Here is a 23,307-nt window from a genome sequence, read left to right on the forward strand (position 1 = left end):
GAAATTGGCCGAAACAAAGGGGTTACGGAGCCCATACAAGTCTGAAATCCAGTGGGGTGGTCACATTTAAAAGCTCCAAAATGATCTCCTTTGACTCCAGGTCTCACATCCAGGACATGCTGATGCAAAAGGTGGATTCCCATGATCTTGGGCAGCTCCGCCTCTGTGGCTTTGCAGGGTACAGCGTCTCTCCCGGCTGCTTTCATGGGCTGGCCGTTGAGTGTCTGCAGCTTTTTTAGGCGTATGGTGCAAGCTGTAGGTGGATCTACCATTCTGGGTTCTGGAGGATGGTGGCCCTCTTCTCACAGCTACACTAGGCAGTGCCCCAGTAGAGACTCTGTGGGGACTCTGACCCCACATTTCCCTTCTGTACTGCCCTAGCAGAGGTTCCCCGTAAGGGCCCTACCCCTGCAGCAAACTTTTGCTTGCGCATCCAGGCGTTTCCATATATCTTCTGAAATCTAGACTGAGGTTCCCAAACCTCAATTCTTGACTTCTGTGCACCCACAGGCTCAACACCAAATGGAAGCTGCTAAAAAGGTTGGGGCTTTCACTCTTTGAAGCCACAGCCTGAGCTCTACGTTGACCCTTTTGTTATTTCTTTTTTAACCTATAAGTTACTTAGGTTGTTGTTAAAGTTACTTATTATAAAGTTATTAAAGTTACTTACTGTTATTAAATTTTCAAGGAGATAAAAGATACTAAAGGCTGGAAGGATAGGGGAAGTGAGGGGTAGGGAGGGATTTACTAAAGGATATAAAATTTTAGCCGGATAGGAAGAATAAATCCTAGTATTCTCTACCGCTTAGAATGACTAGTTAACAATATTTTGTATAATTTCAAATAGGTAGAAAGAGAATGTTGAGTGTTCCTAACACACAAAAAAAGACGATGCTTGCGATGATGCTTTTGCTAATTACCCTGATCTGATCACTTTGCAAAATATGTATTAAAACATCAATTTGTACCCCATGAATATGTACACTTATTATTTGTCAATTAAAAAAAAATTTCAGAGTGAATGATTTTTGAGTAGTTATTTTAATACTCTTTCACCTGGAAAGAAATACACTTAAAAGGCTAATAATGGTTGTATCTGTGTGGTGGATTTGTGATTTTCATTTTTTAACTTACATTTTTATAAGTATTTTCAAGGATAGTTAAAATGAACATGCATTTCCTTATAAGTAGAAAAGTTAGAAATAGTTATAAAACTATGTTCATAAAGCTGTTGTACTTAGGTCTGAGGAAATTTGAGGATACTAACACTGATGAAAAAAGAACCCTTGTCTCCCTCCTTGCACTCTCTCCCCTCTCTTTTTATCCTCTAGGATTGAACAGTTCCATTTGAATATAGGGTAAGTTAGAGGAGAATATAGAAATTATAGTGTCTTAGTGTATTGCATTAAGTGTATATCTTACTTTTTAGTTAATTTTTAAAGTTTATATATAGGATTTGCCTAGGGTATAATTAATGGAGCTTATGAATAAATATCCGTTTAGGAGACAGTGTTAATAGATTCATTACAGTGAGCATTTATTAATCATCTTTTGTATAAAAGGTTTTTTGGGACTCTTAACAGATGAGTAAGTCATCATCTTTTCTCTCAGGGTCCCTGGTTAGGAAATAGCCGTGTATGTACAAGACAGACTAAAATGGAATAAACTGAGTGGAAGTGCTAGTCGAAGGAACAAGGAAGAGACATTTGAGCTAAACTTTAAAGAATAAGAATTTCAGTAGGTGGAAAATGGCATTCTAGACTGAGAATTGTTTTGGTAATGATACATACTCATGATAGTACATGATATAGTTGAGCAGTGTAGAACAAACTAACATGGATATTGTGTTCATGGAGAGCCGAAGCATGAAACATGAAGTGTTTCTAAGATGTTGACTTTTGTTCAGAGTTGTAGATGACAAAATTAAGCTTCTTCAGTACTTATAATTAAAGTAAATCCCTATAAACTCTATGCATATGGAAGTTTCTGTATTATAAATAAGGATATAAATGCCTTAGTTAAATTACTATTGAGATGAGCATGTTGAAATCCAGCTTTTTAATTGAAATCATTAGTGTGTTAATGTAAGTGTTTGGGACCTTGTCTTTAGGGGCGCTAAGACCTGGAAATGGCCCTGAAATTTTACTGGGTCAGGGACCTCCTCAACAACCACCACAGCAGCATAGAGTACTCCAGCAACTACAGCAGGGAGATTGGAGATTACAGCAACTCCATTTACAGCATCGTCATCCTCACCAGCAGCAGCAACAGCAACAGCAGCAGCAGCAGCAGCAGCAGCAGCAGCACCACCACCAGCAGCAGCAGCACCACCACCACCACCACCACAACCACCACCACCACCTACTTCAGGATGCTTATATGCAGCAGGTAATTTTTTTGTTTCTTTAGATATGGAAGTAGTGTGAAATTGATGCAGCAAATTGATTATCAGTGAATTCCTTTTTGTATCATGGGCGCCTTGAACTCTAGATTTGAGTAAACACTTTCCCCAATTTTCTGATTATGAAATAATATTTAATTTGCGATCAGTGAAATACTTAAGAATACTCTAAAATAGGTTGCATTGTGGCCTTATAAAGAAAAGAATGTTCATCGGAAACATTTAGTATTCACAAATAAGTACTGCAGTTTATGATGAATATTATCTGAGGTTACATTTTGAGTTCACAGACTAATAATGCTGTTGTTGGAAAGGTGATATTAGGCTTTGCAGAAGTAACATTGTCTTAGATTTTTGTCACCCTCCTGGTTTTGGCTGATAGATCCAGAGTGGAGGGTGGTAAGTAGGTGGTACCATGGGATGCCCAGAGGACACCACTGGAGGGGAGATAAAAGGAGAGTGTAGATTTAGTGTAATTGGTCTTGGTTAGAAGTCACTTCTTGTGTCTTTATCTTCTAGGAAAAGGTGGTAAATGTGTTTTGGTAGCTTTCTTCTAAACGTTCTTAAATTGTGCTAAAAGTGGTTTTAATTGAATCTCTGTTATGTTTTGTTGATAATTTTGAAACCAGTTCTGGATCAGAGAATTGCTTCAGAGAATAATTTGCTCCTTTTTTTTTTTTTTTAATAGCAACCACTATATTAGTGACTTTTTCTTCAATATTTAAAAGAGGATTTTTGATTCTGGCCAAGTGAGCCTACCTTCAAAACTTTTTAAAAAGGTTTATTTCATCTTGCTGTGGTTTTCTAGTAATAGAGCTGTTCCTGCAGATGATTGGTTTTTAGGTTTCTGATGATAAGCATATTTATTAATAAATTATAGTAATTTAGAGTATAACTATTTTGTGTTGATGCTTGGACTGCTGATTTCTCAAATCATTATTATGGTAAGATCAATACTTTGAAAAAGGGCTCTGACACAAAAAAGGCATTAATAACATTTATTAATTTGTTTGATTTTCTCATTGTAGTATCAACATGCAACACAGCAGCAACAGATGCTTCAGCAACAGTTTTTAATGCATTCGGTATATCAACCACAACCTTCTGCATCACAGTATCCAACAATGGTAACTTAAATAATTTCTAGAGATTTCTCTGAGTGTACATTATGGTGTTGTAATTCACAGTATGAATCATATTATGCAGAATTTAATAATTCAAAATCAAGTTAATTGACATGTATTTTATCAAAGCAAGTCATATATTCTCAAACAATTTTAAATTGCACTGAACTATGGCACCTAAATATGGCACATAGTAATTGACCGATAACATACTTCTCTTGTTGTGTAAGGGAAATGATGTCTTACCTATTGTCTTTTGTCAGATGTCTCTTTCATTCAGCAAATATCTATTGAGTAAAAAAATGAAACCCAAATGGAGAGTGTATTTGCTTCAGAGAATAATTTGACTTTTTTTTTTTTTTTTTTTGCAGCAACCACTGTATTAATGACTTTAAGCTACTCTTTTTCTTGAAATATTTAAAAGAGGATTTTTGATTCTGGCCAAGTGAGCCTACCTTCACAACTTTGGGTTTATTTCATCTTGCTGTAGTTTTTTAGTAATAGAGCTGCTCCTGCAGGTGATTGTTTTTTAGGTTTCTGATTTTGTCACCAATGTGAAAGGAAGGAACATAGTAAATAGATGCAGTGCTGACAGTGCTTTAGGACTGGAGCATTGTTTTGTATAATATCATTTCTTTTTTCAGATGCAGCAGTATCAGCAGGCTTTCTTTCAACAGCAGATGCTAGCTCAACATCAGCCGTCTCAACAGCAGGCATCACCTGAATATCTTACCTCCCCTCAAGAGTTCTCACCAGCCTTAGTTTCCTACACTTCATCACTTCCAGCTCAGGTTGGAACCATAATGGACTCCTCCTATAGTGCCAATAGGCAAGTATTTTTCCGGTGAAAGCAAAGGAAATTATTGTGGAAGTGGAAGTCATTGTTGAATGGTCGGTCATTAAGTTCTCTTAAATTAATTTGGACTTATTTTTTCTGTAGAGCCACCCATTCTCTCTTCCTAGTCCTGTCTTCTGGTCCCTTCGCATCCCCATCCTTCCATTTCCTCAGTTAATTCTGCTTACTGTTATTTGTAGGTAAGGCGTAGCAACATCTAATAGCATTTAGGGCTAAGGATATTATTGGCTTGTGTGTATAGGCATTTTTTGTAATGTAAGTATAAACAACACCCTAACAAGTGACTTTAGCAGTTAAAAATAAATCCTCATAGACTTTTTCTATTTACATGTTATTACCTTTGATTAATTTTACTGTTTACTCATAAAGGTTGTATAATTTAATTTAAATATGTATAAACATTTTTACATACATATATTTTAAGATGATAAATAGTAAACATACTCGTTACCATAACATAGTTGGGAATAGTATATTTTGGCTATTTAGATATATTGGTTAGTTGAGTTATAAATTAAAGAACTTTGGTACAAATTTTCTTTTACATATAAAATGGCAGGTGCTTTGGCATCTTGTAATTAAGAATCATCATGAATGTCTCCTAATGTTTTTAGATACCTGGGAGGTAGGAGCTGTTAGACTTTTGTTACAGGAACACTGAAGAAATTCTCATACAATGCTATTTAAGGATTTGAAACCTTAGCTGAGAAAAGATGTCTATAAGCTTTGGCTCAGAGTTGAGCAGGAGAAACAGCAGCATCAGTAGCATACTTGTACACTGCATCTCAAGAGAGAGCTAAAGTATGCAGTTTGCTGTAGAACGCCTCCCAACCTCTGTGTGTGTGCGCACGTGCGTGTGTGTGCATGTGTGCACACATGCACAAGGAACAGATGGTGGGGTGGGTATGGTAGGGCAGGAGACAGAAACATGAACTGATTTCTTGAATTGCTTTTCTAAAGTAAGAATTGGGGTGGAGGAATTAGGACAGTTTTGTCTAGGGAGAAAGCAGAGTATATGGTTAAAGGCCAGTTTAAATGTCCAGCTCAGGCAGGGTGCGGTGGCTCGTGCCTGTAATCCCAGCACTTTGGGAGGCCAAGGCAGGCAGATCACGAGGTCAGGAGATCAAGACCATCCTAGCCAACATGGTGAAACCCTGTCTCTACTGAAAATACAAAAATTAGCTGGGTGTGGTTGTGTGCGCCTGTAATCCCAGCTACTTGGGAGGCTGAGGCAGGAGAATGGCTTGAACTCGGGGGTTGGAAGTTGCAGTGAGCTGAGATCATGCCACTGCACTCCAGCCTGGTGAATCCATCTCACAAAAACAAACCAAAAAAAACTCAGATCAGTATTTGCCAAACTCGTTGTCATTTATCTACTCTAGTTAAAATTTTTTGCTTTATTCATGTAGTGCTTTTTTTCTTTAATAATTAGGAACATTATTGTGTATAATAAAATTAAAACATTATACATTTTAAACAAATAAGATCCACTAAAATATAAAGTATGAAATGTAAATTGTAATCTAATAAATTTGCTAAGTCCCCTAGTGATAAGAATGGAATAATTTTCCTCATTAAAAATTGGATATTCTGCTTGATGATTGCTTAAAGATACCGATGAGGCTATTGTATTAATTAGATGATTGCTTTTTTCCACTTTTGAAGCTAACTAGTAAAAAAATGTCAAATCTAGTATTTAGTTGGAAAGTAGAAAAGATATTAAACTGTCTTCTCTGACATAGCATATATATTGTGTATACTTCATATTCTAAAAGTCTGTCAGCTCCTGGAAGCAAAGTTATGTCACTGATGAGAATGGGATGATGAATTGGAACTCTCTCTAAACTTCTGATTAGTTACAAAGAAAGTTGGATATCCAGAGATTTGAGGCATACACTGGCATGCAAGGTGCTGATACCTGTAATGTTTATTAATTACTATAGCACTGCCTGCTTTATTCTAATTTGTAGTGATGCTATTCGACAAATCACAGGTTTGATACATTAGATACTTTTCTTTTAATTTCTGTATAACTATTAAAAAGTTATCACAAAAATCATCTTGCATTCCCCAGGTTAGGAAATACTGGGTTGCATATCTGGGAAAGTGCATAAGACTTGTTTTACTCCACTCCTATGAAATTATGTATTTAAGGATATGGTAGAAAAAATTACACACTCAGCCACTAAAGGTTAGAAATGTGGAACTTCATGTGTGAACATTGCTCCAGCCACACTTGGTACGTCAATGCTACTGCATTAATATTATTATACCTATTTAACCTCAGATTGTATGTTGAGTGTAATGTCTTCTGTAACAATTTAAAAAGAGCTCTACACTAATGTTCCTGCTTATAAGTAAGTCAGTGGAAGAAGAGAATTGGGGTTAAATGTTTGTCTGTAAGTGGATAAGGGGCTATTTGAGTAGAATATAAGAAACTAAGTAGTTCCTTAGACAGAGGGAAAGAGTCACTATCTTTGTTGGAATGATTATTTCCTTTTCTTTTCCACTATCTTTTGCTAAACTTTCTACTCTTCCACCATGTTAATTTATCTTTACTCTGAATATCAGAGAGTATTATTGTTTTATATTGCAATAATAGTGAAAATAAACATTTTCTATGCATACGTTATCTTCTTATGATATAATTGCCCTGTTGTATTAGTTATCTGTTGATGCCTAATAAATTATCTCAAAACTTAGTGGTTTAAAACAGCAGTAAACACTTATTATCTTACATACTTTCTTTGGATCAGAAATTTAGGAGTGGCTTAACAGGGTAGTTGTGTCTGGTAAGGCTGGTTCGGCTCTCCTCTGAAGGCTTGACTGATGCTAAAGGATGTAATTTACAAGATAGTTTACTCACATGGATTTGGGCAGGAGGCTTCAGTCCCCTGCCACATGGATTTCTCCAAAAGAATGCTTGAGTTTTCTCTTTGGCAAGGCAAAAATTATTTTGAACAAGGAATTATTGATTCTGGTTTCTCCCTCAACAAGTGATCCAAGAGACAGAGCAAGGAGGAATCTGAAATGTCTTTTTAGACCTAGTCTCAGCAGTCATGGGCTGCTGCTCGTGCCATATTTCATTTGTTAGAATTGAGTCACTAGATCTAGCTCGTGTTCAAGGGCAGCGAAATTCAGTTTCACCCTTTGAAGGAAGGAATGTCAGATAACTTGTAGACATATTTTAATACCTGTTTAAACTAGGTTAAGGTGATACCCTATTGAGTTACAGTCTGCCAATGGGAATCCGTAAATTTATTTTGGGAATAGTAAGAGGGTGATTCATATAGGGAATCAGAGTTCTAAAAGGAATCATTGACAGACAGGAGGGGGAATACCCACCATCTCTCTCTGAGTTTTACCCACTCTGATCTGTTTTTTTTTTCCCTTCAATTTTCTGGATAAAAACACATCTGATCTGTGTTTTAAGGACTGAAAATTCTTAGAGATAGTTTTGGAGTTAGAGATGGGACTCTGTCACAGGAGGCAGGCTCAGACTGCTTGGCAGTTAATGCATCCAGAATGGTTTTTAAACTGAATTGTTTTTTAAATTAAGATAGTAAGTTCTACTTACTAAGCAAGTCTATCTACTTGTAGGTAACTTACTATGTTTATTTTCCTCTATTATATGCTAGCCTTCAGTAAGTATTTAAGTATCCTATTCTTGGTTCAGGTATACTGAAGGGGCTTGGACTAAGGGATTAAATGGATGACTTTTGCCTTTTTCTTTCTCTTCTAAGACCTGTTTGGTGGCAATGACAATGAGCTCTCAACAGTTAGGTATATTTAGGGAATCAGTTAAGACTTGCGAAATTGGGATACTACTTTGAACACTAGGATTCTCCCTTCATTACTACTGTTAAGAAGATTTGGATATGAATTATGAAAGGAACTTAATAGCTTTCTTACATTGTCTCATTCTTATGCTATACAGTCATGCATTGCGTAACAATGGGGACATGTTCTGAGAAATTGCATCATTAGGCAGTTTTATCGTATGAACATCGTAGAGTGCATTTACACAAACTTAGATGGTATAGCCTACTACACATCTAGGCTTTGTTATATAACTTATTGCTCTTAGGCTGCAAATCTGTATAGCATGTTATTGTATTTAGTACTATAGGCAATTGTAACAGAATGGTAAGTATTTTTGTATCTAAACATAGAAAAGGTAGAATAAAAATATTGTATAAAGGATAAAAAATGGTACATCTGTATAGGGCACTTACCACGAATGGAGCTTGGAGGACTGAAAATTTCTCTGGGTGGGTCAATGAGTGAGTCGTGAGTGAATGTGAAGGCCTAGGACATTACTGTACAGTATTATAGACTTGAGTTTATAAACACCACATTCTTAGGACACACTAAATTTATGTAAAATTTTTTTCTTTAATAATAAATTAACTTCAGTTTTTTACTTTATAAACTTTAAAAATTTTAAAAATGTTTTGACTCTGGTAGTAACACAAAACACAAACATGTACAACTGTACAAAAGTATTTTCTTTATATTCTTATTCTATAGGTTTTTTCTATTTTAACTTTTCTTTTTAAACTTTTTTGTTGAAAACTAAGACACAAACACACACATTAGCCCTGGCCTAAGGTATGGATTGTCAGTATCATATCTTCCACCTCCACATCTTGTCTCACTGCAGGTTCTTTAGGGGCAATAACAGGCATGGAGCTGTCATATCCTATGATAACGATACCTTCTCCTGGAATACCTCCTAAAGGACCTGCCTGAGGCTGTTTTACAGTCGACCTCAAATAAAATAAGTAGAAGGAGTATACTTGAAAATAACTCAAAAATATGGTATAGTAAATACATAAAGCAGAATACAGTCATTTATTATCAAATATTATGCACTGTACACAATTGTATTGCTATACTTTTATACAACTGGCAGCCCAGTAGGTGTCTTCAAATCAGCATCACCACAAACATATGAATAATCTGTTGTGCTGTGGTGTTACAATGGCTACGATATCACTAGGTGATAGGAATTTTTCAGCTCTGTTTTAATCTTACGGAACCACCATTATATATATGGTCCATTGTTGACTGGAAGGTCATTGTGTGGTACATGACTATATTTCCAGGCTGGGTTGCAGGGAGAGGTACACAGAGATTCTTGGGTTAAGAAATTTTTAGATTCTCATCTTCTCTTAAAAGCCTAGAGCTCTGTAAGATAATTTTCATACAACCAGTGGTCTCAGGCTCCAGACTCTAGATCCTTTAAATACTATAAATAATTTATTATATACAAAAATAACCCTCATTTAATTTTAGCTAACTTTTAAAGCAGTCCTAGCAATTCATCTTTTGTTAGTAGCTATATATAGGGAATGCCTTTGTCAAAAGGAAAATTGCTGTGGTGTCCCAGCATAACCAAGGCATTTGATCACTGTGTTCAGTAGTGATTTTAGAGTGATACTGTCTGATAGGTGACTGATTTTTTCTTTAAGGCTTATTTCCTATGATAATAACAGTTAATATTTACTCTTATTTTTACTAGATATTGTTCTCTTTGCTTTATGTGTATTAAATTATTTAATCTTCTCAGTAACCCTATGAGGTGGATACTATTACTCCTTTTTACAGATGAAGCTGAGGCAGAGAACTTAAGGAACTTGCCTAAGGGTACACAGCTAGTGTACCTTAAGTAGGTGATTATGGAGCTAGTATACCTTATGCAGGTGATCTAGATCCCATATGTTGTCTCTCTCCATCTCATGCCTTTGTCTGTCATCTCTGTCATGAGGAAATGATTTGGTTTTCTAAGTAATTTATAAAGTATAAACTAGGGCATTGTGAATTTTTATTAATTTTAATTTTGCTTTCCATCTTCTTTTTTCTTTCTCAATTATTACTATAGGTCAGTTGCTGATAAAGAGGCCATTGCAAATTTCACAAATCAGAAGAACATCAGCAACCCACCTGATATGTCAGGGTGGAATCCTTTTGGAGAGGATAATTTTTCTAAGTTAACAGAAGAGGAACTATTGGACAGAGAATTTGACCTTCTAAGATCAAGTAAGGGACACTTGAAGGCTTATTTTGCTTCACAGTAAAATAACAGCTCTATTATTATTCAGCAAGGCCAAAGACTTTTGAGAATGTATATGGGAAATTCTTTTTGTGCATTTGAGGGCAAAATTCAGGCCATCTTCTTATACTATCAAATTATGTTGTGTGCATTAGAAATCAGTTACCTGATAGTAGCTATTAAACCCAATATTGCTGATAGTATGCTAATATCCTAAAACTTAAATATTGCATATCTATGAATGTTAAATTCAGAATATCTCCAAAACATGGAACATTGATGTTTCAATAAAAAGGGAGACATTATTATTTTGCCTTAGTAATGATTGTGCAACTCTGTTTTTCTGCACACTCAATAGAAAATATTGTGGGTCTGAGATGCCCTTTGAAAATGCCTGAAAGAAAACATGGGCTACTACATTATGTTAATGTTTTGTAATGCCCTTTTAATGAGTGGTGGCATAAAAGGGCTGCTTTGTTGTCCTGATATGGCAAAAACTAAATAAATTCTTTTTCGCTTTAAATCAGATATCTCAATGTTTTTACTTGGAATCATTGCTTTTCTTTGAACTACCTAATATATGTCAAGCTTCGCCACACATTTTAGAAATGTCCTCTTTTTGAAAGAATGATGCGAGTGTTTTGAGTAGGTCGCAAAATAGGAGCAAAAAGCTCACTTCTAGAGTATGTAGATAATTTTCAGGTTTCTGAGGCGTGTGTGTGTGTGTGTGTGTGTATGCAGGTGTGCACACAAAACAAGTGTGTTTTCCCCTTCTGCATCTGAAAAGAAGTTCTTAATAGTCCCTAGTTTGTAGTTCCTAGGTCCTATTTCATTTAGTTAATTGGCCTTATGAGAATGTTTAATAGATGAAATGCTTTGTTCTGAATTGGTATATATTTTATATAAAATTCCTGTAAGAATAGTTGTTTGGGATTTAAATTTGTATTTTACATATTGGTTATATGAGTATGAAAATTGATTAAATGTGATATAAAAATACGTTTTGAACTATTAATAAAGGTTTCTTAATAAAACCAATCATATCTTACTAAAACAATTTTTTTTTAAATCACAACTTTTTTGTTTGGCATTTTCCTAGAATTTATGTTGAGTAGGCCCAAAAGCAAGAGTTTTTTTTTTTTTTTTTTTTTGAGACTGAGTTTTGCTCTTGTTGCCCAGGCTGGAGTGCAATGGCACGATCTCGGCTCACTGCAACCTCTGCCTCCTGGGTTCAAGCGATTCTCCTGTCTCAGCCTCCCGAGTAGCTGGGATGCAGGCATGTGCCACCATGCCCGGCGAATTTTGTATTTTTGGTAGAGACAGGATTTCTCCATGTTGGTCAGGCTGGTCTCAAACTCCCGACCTCAGGTGATCTGCCCACCTCAGCCTCCCAAAGTGCTGGGATTACAGGTGTGAGCCACCACGCCCAGCTCTTTCAGAGTGATGGAAGGGGTAGATACAGGGTGTAACCAAATCATTATAATTTATAGGACTATATTTAAAGCAAAATATATTAATTTTATTGTGTACTGACCAGGGTTTGCTAAATTAGTATTTTCAACTGCTTAGGTAAAAAATTATTTTTAAAAAATGAATTTATGAAATGGGTATTCACATTATTTTGTATCCTATAAAAATGTGTTATTCTAAGCTTCCTAGAATTTGTAATGACATCAAAGTAGTTTTATTTACTTAGCATAGGCAAGAGTGACATATGAATATGCCTATATGTATATAACTTCATAAAAATTGGGTTGAGTACGTAAAATTCTTAAGTAGCTATTTTTAAGAATAGCTTAAAACTTCATGATCAGATAATGTGTGAATTTTAAACTTCATGATCAGATAGCATTTGTAAATTGTGCATGTATCTGTGTACACATGTGTATGCCAAAGAGAGTTCAGACTTTGCAGTATTAATTATAGAAAGATACTAAGTTCCAAAGGAAAGTGCAGGAGGAATTTTATGTGAAGGTTAGACTTGGAGCAACCTTAGCCATTTGGAAAAACACATAGATGGTCCATGAGCTACTGAAATTATTGTCACAAGTCTGATGCACTTAATTTGGCACACAGTACCACAAAACATAAATTTTGATCCCTGGCAATGTTACTTAACTAGGTTGTAATCTCAGATAAGTCACTCAACTGCTGTCAGTCTCACTTTCACATTTATAAACTGGCGATAGTGATGCCTATTTCATAGGGTTGTCCAGATAATTAAATGATGTCTTTAAATCTGGGCACTCAATAAATAAATGCCACTTTCCCTTTTCTCACTTTCTGTATAAGCCTTTATGTCATGATTTAAGAGGTTTTTAACTTTTAGCCAGCATTTAAAAATTATATTTAAATTATCAGTTTGTCAGTGGTGATGTAACCGTCAAATTAGAAGGGGCTTTGTGGGCAAACACATCAAAAGCAGAAGTGACAAATGATAGCAAGGAAGTTGATGGAAACGTGTCTGTTTTTTTTTTTTTTTTTTTTTTTTGGAGACGGAGTCTCGCTCTGTTGCCCAGGCTGAAGTGCAGTGGCCGGATCTCAGCTCACTGCAAGCTCTGCCTCCCGGGTTCACGCCATTCTCCTGCCTCAGCCTCCTGGGTAGCTGGCCCGCCACCTCGCCCGGCTAGTTTTTTGTATTTTTGTTTAGTAGAGACGGGGTTTCACTGTGTTAGCCAGGATGGTCTCAATCTCCTGACCTTGTGATCCACCCGTCTCGGCCTCCCAAAGTGCTGGGATTACAGGCTTGAGCCACCGCGCCCGGCCCTGTTTTTCTCTTAATAATTGATATTCATTGTTCAGTAACTATTTTGGGGTCAATGAACCCACTCTTTTAGGGTTCAAAAAAGTGAAATGTCTTTAATAAAAATGTTTGTAATTAAAGTTGTAATATAAAATATAGTTTAGAAAGATTTCCTCTCAGAGTTTAACTTAACTGTAAAATGTAGTCATCTTTAGCACCTCTTTCAGAAGCAATAAGATACCTAATATTTGATCTATTTGATAGAGTTTATATTATATTGATGGGCAAAAGAACTCTTTCAGAACCTTAAGAGTTTATTAGAAGACTAATTGTGCAATGAAAATTGATAGTTGGTCATTATATTAAATTTTCTTAAAGTTTAATAACTTTCACTTTTTTGAATTCCGAAATAGTGGGTTCAATGACTCCAAAAATTTGCCCATCAGTATAATATAAATCCTGTCATTTTCCAAAATGAATAAACTATTGATGCAGTTGAAATGCCGTGTAGGATATTTGTACCCTTTTCCTTGACACAGGTATTAACAATTTTCCAAAGTCTTTTCTAAAATAATTTGTATTTGGTTTATAAAACACTTTCCAGTGAGAAACTGAAAGCCTTTATATGGTCCTTAAAAGTAGAGGCATTGCCAGTATAATGATTATTCAGAATAATACTTTTCCATTTGGGGTTTTATTTTGAAAATGATTCATGGTTATTTGTTTAAAAGCAAAAAAAAAAGGAAAATAATATGCTGTTTAGAAAATATTTTACATGTATTATCCAGAAAGTAATTTTCAAATCATAATAGTATTTTGAGATATCAAAATTCTAAAATATTACTAATTGATAACAACGTTTTTTAGTGATCTTTAAGAAAACAGTTGATTCCATGTACTAGGCAAAGGGATTTAATATGTAAAATAAACTAGATTCTTCTTGCTTTCACCTTCACTATAAATGAATACCATTTATGGTTCAGAATTGTTTTACCTGTTCTTAATTTTAGTAAGAAGAAAACATTAAATCAAATTTAAGCATTAATAATAAAGCTTGTCTGAATGATATTTTTAAAAATTTAAGTTTGTATTTTTATTTTTTTGTACCAGAATATCCCGATTAGTATGTAAACTTTAGCAATTTGTCAAAATATTTTAGTATCTTAATATTTAATATGACAATTTAAAATTGTCATAATATTTAATACATTAAACTAATTAGAACACAGATGCTTGCTTTGGGGAATTTATAAACTTGTGTTTGTGTAAATAGTTGTGTAATTATACCTGTTAATTAAAACTATTACTTCATGAAATACATTTCATTTATTGATGGTGGATTTTTTCTGCTTAAAATTGGATCAAAATAACTACAGGGAAAAATAGAAGATACTAAAGATATTGTGATTGCTTTATAAATTCCACTGAATGTTGTTGTTTCATCTATGAAGCCACAGAATGATAATGGCTATAAGCATCTGAATCTATAGTTTATTGTAAAATATTAACCCTCATCTTTTTTAGCAAATTCAGAACTATTACTGTTCCTTCAGTGCAGAATAACAGAACTTTTCAAGTATATTAGACCAGTTTCAAGAGTATCACATGACGACTGTACTTTTAAACCTTATTCATTAACCTTTTAGCCTTTTACACCATTATCTATATAAGCAGCAAAATTAACTTTGTAGACTATTTTAATTTCGTGATGATATTATGGAATATACTTTGATTCTAAGATTTTAAAATCCTGTATATCTATCTGTATCAATTAAAATTCTTGAAAAGATACTGTCTTTATTCACCAACATAATTCTTTTGTGAAGGCAGGAGGTAAGTTTCTTATATTGGATAATCAAGCTTTGTTCTAATCTAAAGAAAACCAGTCATTTGAAAATGTAATTAAAAACATTTTAGGGATGACTGTGTATTTACAAAGTAGTTCTACATAACCATTTCATTAGATTTTATTTATAGGTAATTAATAATTACAAAATTAATGTGTATATTTATTTTGTATTTTGTGTCCTGAGACCCACATTTTCATGTGAACTTTAGAAACATAAATGATTTTTTAAAAATTCCATTGAAAAGTTGATTCTGCATTTTGTGGAACAATAACGTTCATTTTACAATGAATTTATTCTGATTCCTATTTTGAAATAACTGGATACATGAACTTTGCATAGAGCAAAGTTCTTCTATATTTTTACTTATAGGGAGCCCTATATAAAAACAAGTTCACCCCTACATGATAATGTGTATAGTTTTGTCATAATTTCACAGTACTGTTTATATACTTACCATAAATTTACCACAGACTGATGGATGTAATATACCAGTGCATGAGAATTTAAAGAACCTTAGTGATAACTTCACAGTTTTATAAGCTGGGACTTATTAGTATAGTAGTGGTTTAAATACGTCGAGAGGGCCGGGTGTGGTGGGTTCTTGCCTGTAATTCTACTACTTTGGAGGTTGAGGTGGGAGGATTGCTTGAGGCCAGGAGTTCGAGACTAGCCGGGGCAATACAGACCTCGTGTCTACAAAAAATTTAAAAAAATAAAATTAACCAAGTGTGGTGTGCCTGTAGTCGTGGCTACTCCAGAGGCTGAGCCTTGGAGGCAGAGGTTGCAGTGAGCCAAGATCATGCCACTGTATCACAGCCTGGGTGAAACACCAAGGCTCTGTCTCAAAAACAAACATGCGCTGAGAGGCTGGGTGTGGTGGCTCATGCCTGTAATCCAGCACTTTGGGAGGATTGCTTGAGTCCAGGAGTTGGAGACCAGCCTGGACAACATAGAGCTTGTCTCTACAAAAAATAAAAAATTAGCTGAACGTGGTGGCCTGTGCCTGTAGTGCCAGCAACTTAGGAGGCTGAGATTGGAGGATCGCTTGAACCTGAGAGATTGAGGCCACGGTGAGCCATGATCATGCCACTGCACCCTAGCTTGGGTGAAAGAGTGAGACCCTGTCTCAAAACATAAAATAAAAATAAAAACAGAGAGTATGTAAAATTGCAGATTCCTAAGTTACTACTCAGATAACTTGATTCATTAGGTCTGTGGTAGGGTCCAGGTAACTACATTTTATACAGAAATCCTAGCAGTTATGATGCAGATGGTTGAGGTATAAAGTCTGTTTCTAATTCAGACTTAAATACTTATACTTTTGGTCTTAATTTTCAGGAATGAGGGCCCTTGGATACTGACATGCTGTCGTCATCACTCTGAGTCAGTCTCTTCCATTTGTTCTTTCTCACCCCCTCTTTTCTCTGTCCTCAGTGCTTTATACACTGGAATTTGGGAAATGGAGAAGAGTGGGGGAGTCCAGGAGGATTCTGATACAAGGCATAATTACTGGTTTTGTAGTTATTCCATAAATGCATTCAGGGCCTGAATAAATAGGTAACCACATGTAATCTCACTCAGTGAATCTGAATCCTCTCGTTAAGGTTTGATTGCAGCCTCCCACCACAATAAGTTAGGGACCCTTCGTTATATAAATTATTCTTCAACCTTTTGCAGAAAGATGTTGTGGGACTGGCTTCTCTTTAATAGGTGTTTTGACAACAAAATAATAAAAAGTTTTTAGTAAAATGAGCATGTGTTACTGATTTCCTGCATTAAGTATACAGTTAATACCTTGAAAAATAATACCCAAAATAAATTTTCATTGTTAACCAACGCAGTGTTGGATTTGAAAAGAGCACTTAAGTTTAGGAAGTTTTGTTTGTTCATAAAACAATTGTCAGATGTATTTAGTAACTCAATATTAGTGGCTCTATAAAATGTGTGATAGTGTTTCAAAAAAATTTTAAGTAAAAATTTAAACAATCCAAAGTTTCATATAGATACTGCAGGATTCATGTTAACTGTAAAGGCTGGTAATTGTACCTATTGTCATAAAGGTTTTGAAAGAATTAGTTGCCCATAGGAGTAGTTATATTTAGAATATTATAGACTCTAGGGCCTTGTTTATTCAAGAGTGTACTTCTTGGACAGCAGTATCAGTATCACTTGGGGGCTAGTTGGAGTGCGGAATGTCAGGATCCTCCCCAAACTCATTCCATCAGAGTCTCCGTTTTAACAAATCCCCAGGTAACTGAAATGTACATTCAATGTAAACAGCACTGTTAGAAGAGATGCTGCTTGAACTTGGGGCTTTTTGCTTCACTCCAAAATTGAAAGTCGTTTTTAGGGAATTCCAGTTCTACTTGGGTTCCGCCTCCCCTACACTGCAGTCCCTTAAAACTCAGTTGAAACCAGTACAGCTTACCATGGAGTTCTTGGAATATAGGTCAGTCTAAACATGATTTGGATTTTTTCAAATGGCTGTGGACCAAAGGTCTGCTGGTAGAAATGCTCGAAATGTCTGGAAAGGAGGTAGAATGAGTCTCAAATAGAATTTTGATTGCCAAGAATCGGAGGCTAGAGAGACATCCTACAAAAATCAGGAAGTTCTCAACTAGTATGTGTCTACTATGTGGAGAGATTTTTGTTTGTTTTAGAGACAGGGTCTCTCTGTCATTCAGGCTGGAATGCAGTGGTACAATTTTGGCTCACTGCAGCCTCAATTTTTAGTAGTATTTTTGAGTTTTTAAAGTAATGTGTTTGTTATTGACTGTTACAGAATATTGTGAAGTTAACATTCTGTAAAGATCGGGAGAGATCCAAATTTCATTACATACTTGCTGAAAAAAAATCAAAAGACCATCTCTCTGTGTTGCTCAGGCTGGTTTCAAGAAATCCTCCTGCCTTGGTCTTCCAGATTATAGGTGTGAGCCCCCATCCCTGACCTATATGGAGAGTTTAAGAGCAGGGAAAAGATAATCATTACTAGGGAGTCAGGATATATCAACTCAAATACACTGGGCCTCCAGCTCTTTCTCTTCCCAATTGTTCTTTCCTAGGTATTCACTCCATTGCTTCCTTCAAGTCTTTTCTTACCTAGTGACTATTAGAATCACTCTACTACTAAAACCTCTACCCATTCCCTGAATTCCTGTTACCCTGCACTACATTTTTCTGTATAGCTTTTAACACAGCATATACATTTCTTATTATGTCTATTGCCTATTATTTGTTTTTCCACAACAGCATATAATCTGCATAAGGTCAGGGGTCTTTGTTTTGTTTGACATTACATGCCAGTTGTCTAGAATAGTGCCTGGCACATTGGCACACAGTAGATACTCAAATTTACTTGTTGGGTCAGTCAATAAACTCTGTTTTTATGTAAGTCTTTGTGAGTGTGTGGAGGGGCATGTGTGTTTGTGTGTGTGTGTGTGTGTGTGTGAGAGAGAGAGAGAATGGTTTGATAATACAAAGTAGTATGAAAAATGAACAAAAAAGTAAAATATAGTGAATTTTTATTGCTATTGAGAAGCAAGATTTACCTACTTTATGGATGAATGACCATTTGCAAGATTTTTTCTAAATTTATTTTTGGAGATAGTCTGTCAAGTATGTCTCTTTTTGTTTAGCTGGGTTTGAGTTCAGGCCCAATATATTAAAGTTGAGGACAAGTAGTATTTAAATGAACCAGAGTAAGTTTATTATTAGGTTAATTGTATTTAGTGAAACCTATCATGGATTATATTGTTAAACTTGCTTTTGTAGCAATAAATATGTATTAAATTCAGGACTACTCCCTAATACTTAGAATGATAGATTCTGAACCTAATATTTTTCAAAAACGCTGGTGCTTTAATTTTCACTTTTATTTATGTTGTATATCACTTTTTAATTTAAAGATCATTTTTATTTCATTTTTTATTTCATTTCATCTTATTTTTGCAGATAGGCTCGAGGAGAGAGCATCCTCAGATAAGAATGTAGACTCACTTTCTGCTCCACATAACCATCCTCCAGAAGATCCTTTTGGTTCTGTTCCTTTCATTTCTCATTCAGGCAAGTTACACATGTAACATCATCACTATCGCAAATAAAACACACCAGAACAACAGCAAAATCTTATAAAGTGGAAGTAAGACTCTGATGTTAGCTACAGAAAGTAGAAAATATTTTAACCTTTAGCTATCCTGCTCTTCTTAATGATGTTCTTTGCATTGAGTTATTATTCAGTTGTATCTTTGCCAACATAGAAAAATGCTGATTTATGTAATAGAAACATAACTGCTTCTTTTCATCTTCATTATTGGATACTATTGAAAAAAATATTTAAAGATATTTTTATACTTGGCTTTTGCTTAAAAATTTGATATTTTCCTAGTTTGTACATGCTGTCTTGTAGATGCATTTTAAAAGTCTTAATAATTTTGTATTTGTCACAATCACTTTGTTTTAGCTACTCTTTTCTTCTTATATCCTTGCTTTTGATTCAATCCAGAATTTAAATATTGATGTTTTTCACTGTTAAAAGTTTTCAGTAATAATTTCAAATTACCCAGTTAACGCTTGGAAGATACTAGGATGGAACAGGATCGTGCATTGGCATAAATGAATTTTCATGTATGTATGGTTATAGTGGAAAAAAGAGTTTTAATCTGGGCACAGGGAAATATGTTAGAAGAAATAATGCTTTATTAGAAATTAAAAGTTTAATATATTCATGGTAACTGTCAGCCATGTTCTTCAGTTCTGTTCCTTTTATTTCTCACTCAGGCAAGTTACATATGTAACACCATTTAAAAACTACAGGAATAACAACAAAAGAAAACTTACAAATGTACAGCCAAAATAAGAATTGAATGTTTAGGATTTCTGCTGAGTACATTGAACAACTTTTCAACATTCAGACTTGTTTGGTTATCTAGAATATACAGGATAGTAAACAAGATTGTTTTTCATTGCTTTCATACTCCATATTTTTCTCTTTGACATGTATTAAAAACAGTTCCTATTCTTGCTATTTTCTGCTTGCTGCTTTCAAGTTTTCTTTTTCATAAATGACATAATTAACTGGGGAACATAGTTTACTGTGTCTGTTTACTTATTCTGCATAAATGTATTCCCTTATACCCCCAATACCCTGGGTCATGGACTTACTACTTTTTAAAATTATAACAACTCAAAATAGTCTTTGTAAGTTCTCAAGAACATAGTATTCAGTGACTTGAGATACTGATCTATGTGTGGCAGAAAGCAGTTTCAGTACTAGCTGTTTTACATCCTCTGGAAGGAATTACATTATCCTTTTCAGGTTTGCATGGACCTATACAACTACGTGCTCTTTAATAGCATCTGAGAGAACCCTGGGGAAATGAATAGTGGAGTTAGCAGAACTGAAGTAAACGTCAATGATTGGTCTTTTCTCTGGACACCCTTATTTTGAGTTGGCTTAAAGATTTTGTACTTCGCAACATGTTCACAGATTTAAGCTTGATTGCTGCTATTTAACTATTTACTATGGGTATTTATATTAGATTTTACGCTTATTGAGGGTGGGAAATATGAATTGTCTATCTTTGAATCCTGCCCAGTATCCAACCCAGTAGGTACCTAATACTGTTCATTGAATGTACAAACAAAGTTATGACTACCTGTAAAAATTCATATTCCTTAGATTGAGGACCGTGACCTTAAAAAATGCCCATTAATATAAATGCTACCTTTTAAAGAAATCTTTTTAAACAGTGTGAACATAAACATTGGAATGATTTGGTTATGAAAAAATTTAAGTATATAGACTGGAATAAAGGAGAGTATGGTCATAGGAGAAATGCATCTCTAGAGAAAGAAGAAAAAGTGATCACCTTGCAAAATTAGCACTGTTAATTTAATATATATCAGATCTAAAATATATAATTAAGTTAAAAAATCTAATATGTTGCTACTTATAAAGCTTTGAAATACTTTGTCACGTATAATTTTTAGGTAAAGTATTTGGGGGTATTCATTTTTCTTTAATAGCAGAATAATTGAACCTACTGAAACAAAAATTAACCTCCCTATAAGCTTTAGGAAAAAGTTGGAAAAAGGAGTTCTATCCAGTGAAAATACATTCTACTTGCGCTGTGAGACTGAAAAAGCATCTGGAGATTTCTAGGACTAGTACTTAAGAAAGGCAAAAAACTACTCCCAAGTATATGTGTATATATACAATACAGAATGATAAGTATATGTGATAAACCATCTTATTTGAATTTGAGAGTTGACAATTACTAAACAATTTAATTTTTAGTAAACCATATAGAGAATGCTACTTGAGAATAAAATGAATTTAATTATGCTGCAGAATGCTTATAAGAACTTAAGTTTTAAGTCTAATGCTAATGTTCATGTAAGAAGAACCACTGTCCTGAATCTAGTGTTCCTTACACTGGTTTTATTAGGAATTGTGCTCTTTTTATTTTAAAAGAAAAAAGTTTTTGTGAAAACTTTTAATCTCATCTTTGATACTGTAATAGATTAGTTTATACTTTTTTCTGCAGTTTATCATAATCTTACAAAGTAATTTGTAAATTGAAACTTTATTAAAGTATATATATAGTTTAAAAAGTCAGATTTAACAAGGTTTGAAAAAAAAAAAAATCACTTCCCTCCCTGCTCCCTGCCAGTCCCCTTCCTCTACTTAAACTCTTTAGAAGTAATTTTTCACTTCTGGCATTTTAATATATCACGCTAATTATGCTATTTCTTACCTCTGCACTTTTAAAAACAGTATCTGTGAACTTTCTGTTATGGAAAATGAAATTTTTTTGTTTTGATTTAGATATTTTATAGTTTGTCCACCTCACACATACACAACCATGTGCGCGCGCGCACACACACAAACACACACATGTGTTCTTTCCTTACATCCTTCCAGCATGTTTTGGACACAGTTTTTGGTTGAATCAGTGTTCAGTGTCTACATTTTTTTAATATGTAAATGTTTGTCACCACTGAGGTTTACTATCCCATGATCACATTTCCTGTCCTTGTTTTTCCTGGAGTTAATTACTGTGTTTATAATTACTGTGTTTTTTGTTTGCTTAGTTTTTTATGTACCCTATCATTGATTAATCTCCGTTTAGAAGTGTAAATTTCCTCCCAGTTTAAGGTGACTATCATTTTCATTCTTCATTATATCTCTCATAGAGCTCTGCAATCAGAATTGGTTGCTTTCTGGAGCTGCCACACACTTATAATTCTAGTATTTTCCCCACCAATCTTTATGGAAATTCCTGGATCTCTTCTCGTCCTTTTTCTTGGTTTGTTAGTAAAGCAACTCCTCTAGTTGTTGCTAGAGAAAATATGCATGAGAGGAAGTTTTAAGCTTTGCTGCCTGGGCTGGGTGTGGTGGCTCATGCCTGTAATCTCAGCATTTTGGGAGGCTGAAGTGGGAGGATTGCTTGCTTGAGGCCAAGAGTTTAAGACCAGTCTGTGTGACATAGTAAGACCCTGTCTCTACAAAAATAAATAAAAAATAAACTTTGCTGACTAAAAGTTTGTATTTTCCCTAAACTGATACCTGATTGATAATTTGGCAGGGCAAATAATTTTAGGTTAGATACGATTTTCCCTGTGAGTTTTAAGAGGCACTCCTTCATAGTATTGTAGCTTCTCATATTTCTATTGAGAAAGCTGATAGTAATACTGTCTTTTCTGATATTTTATGTGTGAACTGTGGTGGGTTTCTTCTTCTTCCTCTTTTTCTTATTCCTGCCTCCTCTTCCTCTCTGGCCCCACCATGAACATTTTTAGCATGTGTATTAACTTGTTCTGAATATTCAAGATGTTGTACCTTTTATTCATTGTGCTGGGTACCTTACAGGCCTTATTCAGTCTGGAAACTTACATTTTCTTGCTTTATATGTTTTGGTAATTTTCTTTCTTCCTCTTTCTGTACGTTCTTCTTTTAAAATCAGTCAGTCCTCTTACTTACAAAAGGATATTGTGCCTTTTGGATTGAACCTCTAATTTAAATTTTGTTCCTCTCTGTTTTCTAGTGCTTCGTCTTTTATATTTGCATCTTAGAAATTTCCTTGGCTTTATTTTACAGACATTATTTCTAATTGCAAATAATGTATTATTGAATGCAATGTATTTTAATTTGTCTTAGGATACTTTGGTTTTGCACATTTTCCACATGTTTTCTTCACTTTTCTTTATCTTTCACTCTGAGAGTTTCAGCAAATTATTGTAAATTATTTTCTTCCCAGAGAAGGTAGCCTTAAACTGA

General features: G+C 34.6%; 1 protein-coding gene across 1 annotated transcript in view; it reads left to right on the plus strand.

Annotated features, from left to right (window-relative positions):
- Window positions 1-23,307, plus strand: part of BMP2K (BMP2 inducible kinase) — a 142,762-nt gene that overhangs the window by 98,014 nt on the left and 21,441 nt on the right. The window contains exons 11-15 of the mRNA XM_011941794.1: window positions 2,111-2,388; window positions 3,430-3,528; window positions 4,170-4,354; window positions 10,266-10,423; window positions 18,981-19,091. Coding sequence (XP_011797184.1) covers window positions 2,111-2,388; window positions 3,430-3,528; window positions 4,170-4,354; window positions 10,266-10,423; window positions 18,981-19,091 — 831 coding nt within the window. The remainder of the gene's footprint in view (window positions 1-2,110; window positions 2,389-3,429; window positions 3,529-4,169; window positions 4,355-10,265; window positions 10,424-18,980; window positions 19,092-23,307) is intronic.

The sequence above is a fragment of the Colobus angolensis genome, unplaced genomic scaffold (assembly GCF_000951035.1).
Source record: "Colobus angolensis palliatus isolate OR3802 unplaced genomic scaffold, Cang.pa_1.0 Scaffold200, whole genome shotgun sequence".
Classification (NCBI taxonomy): Eukaryota; Metazoa; Chordata; class Mammalia; order Primates; family Cercopithecidae; genus Colobus; species Colobus angolensis.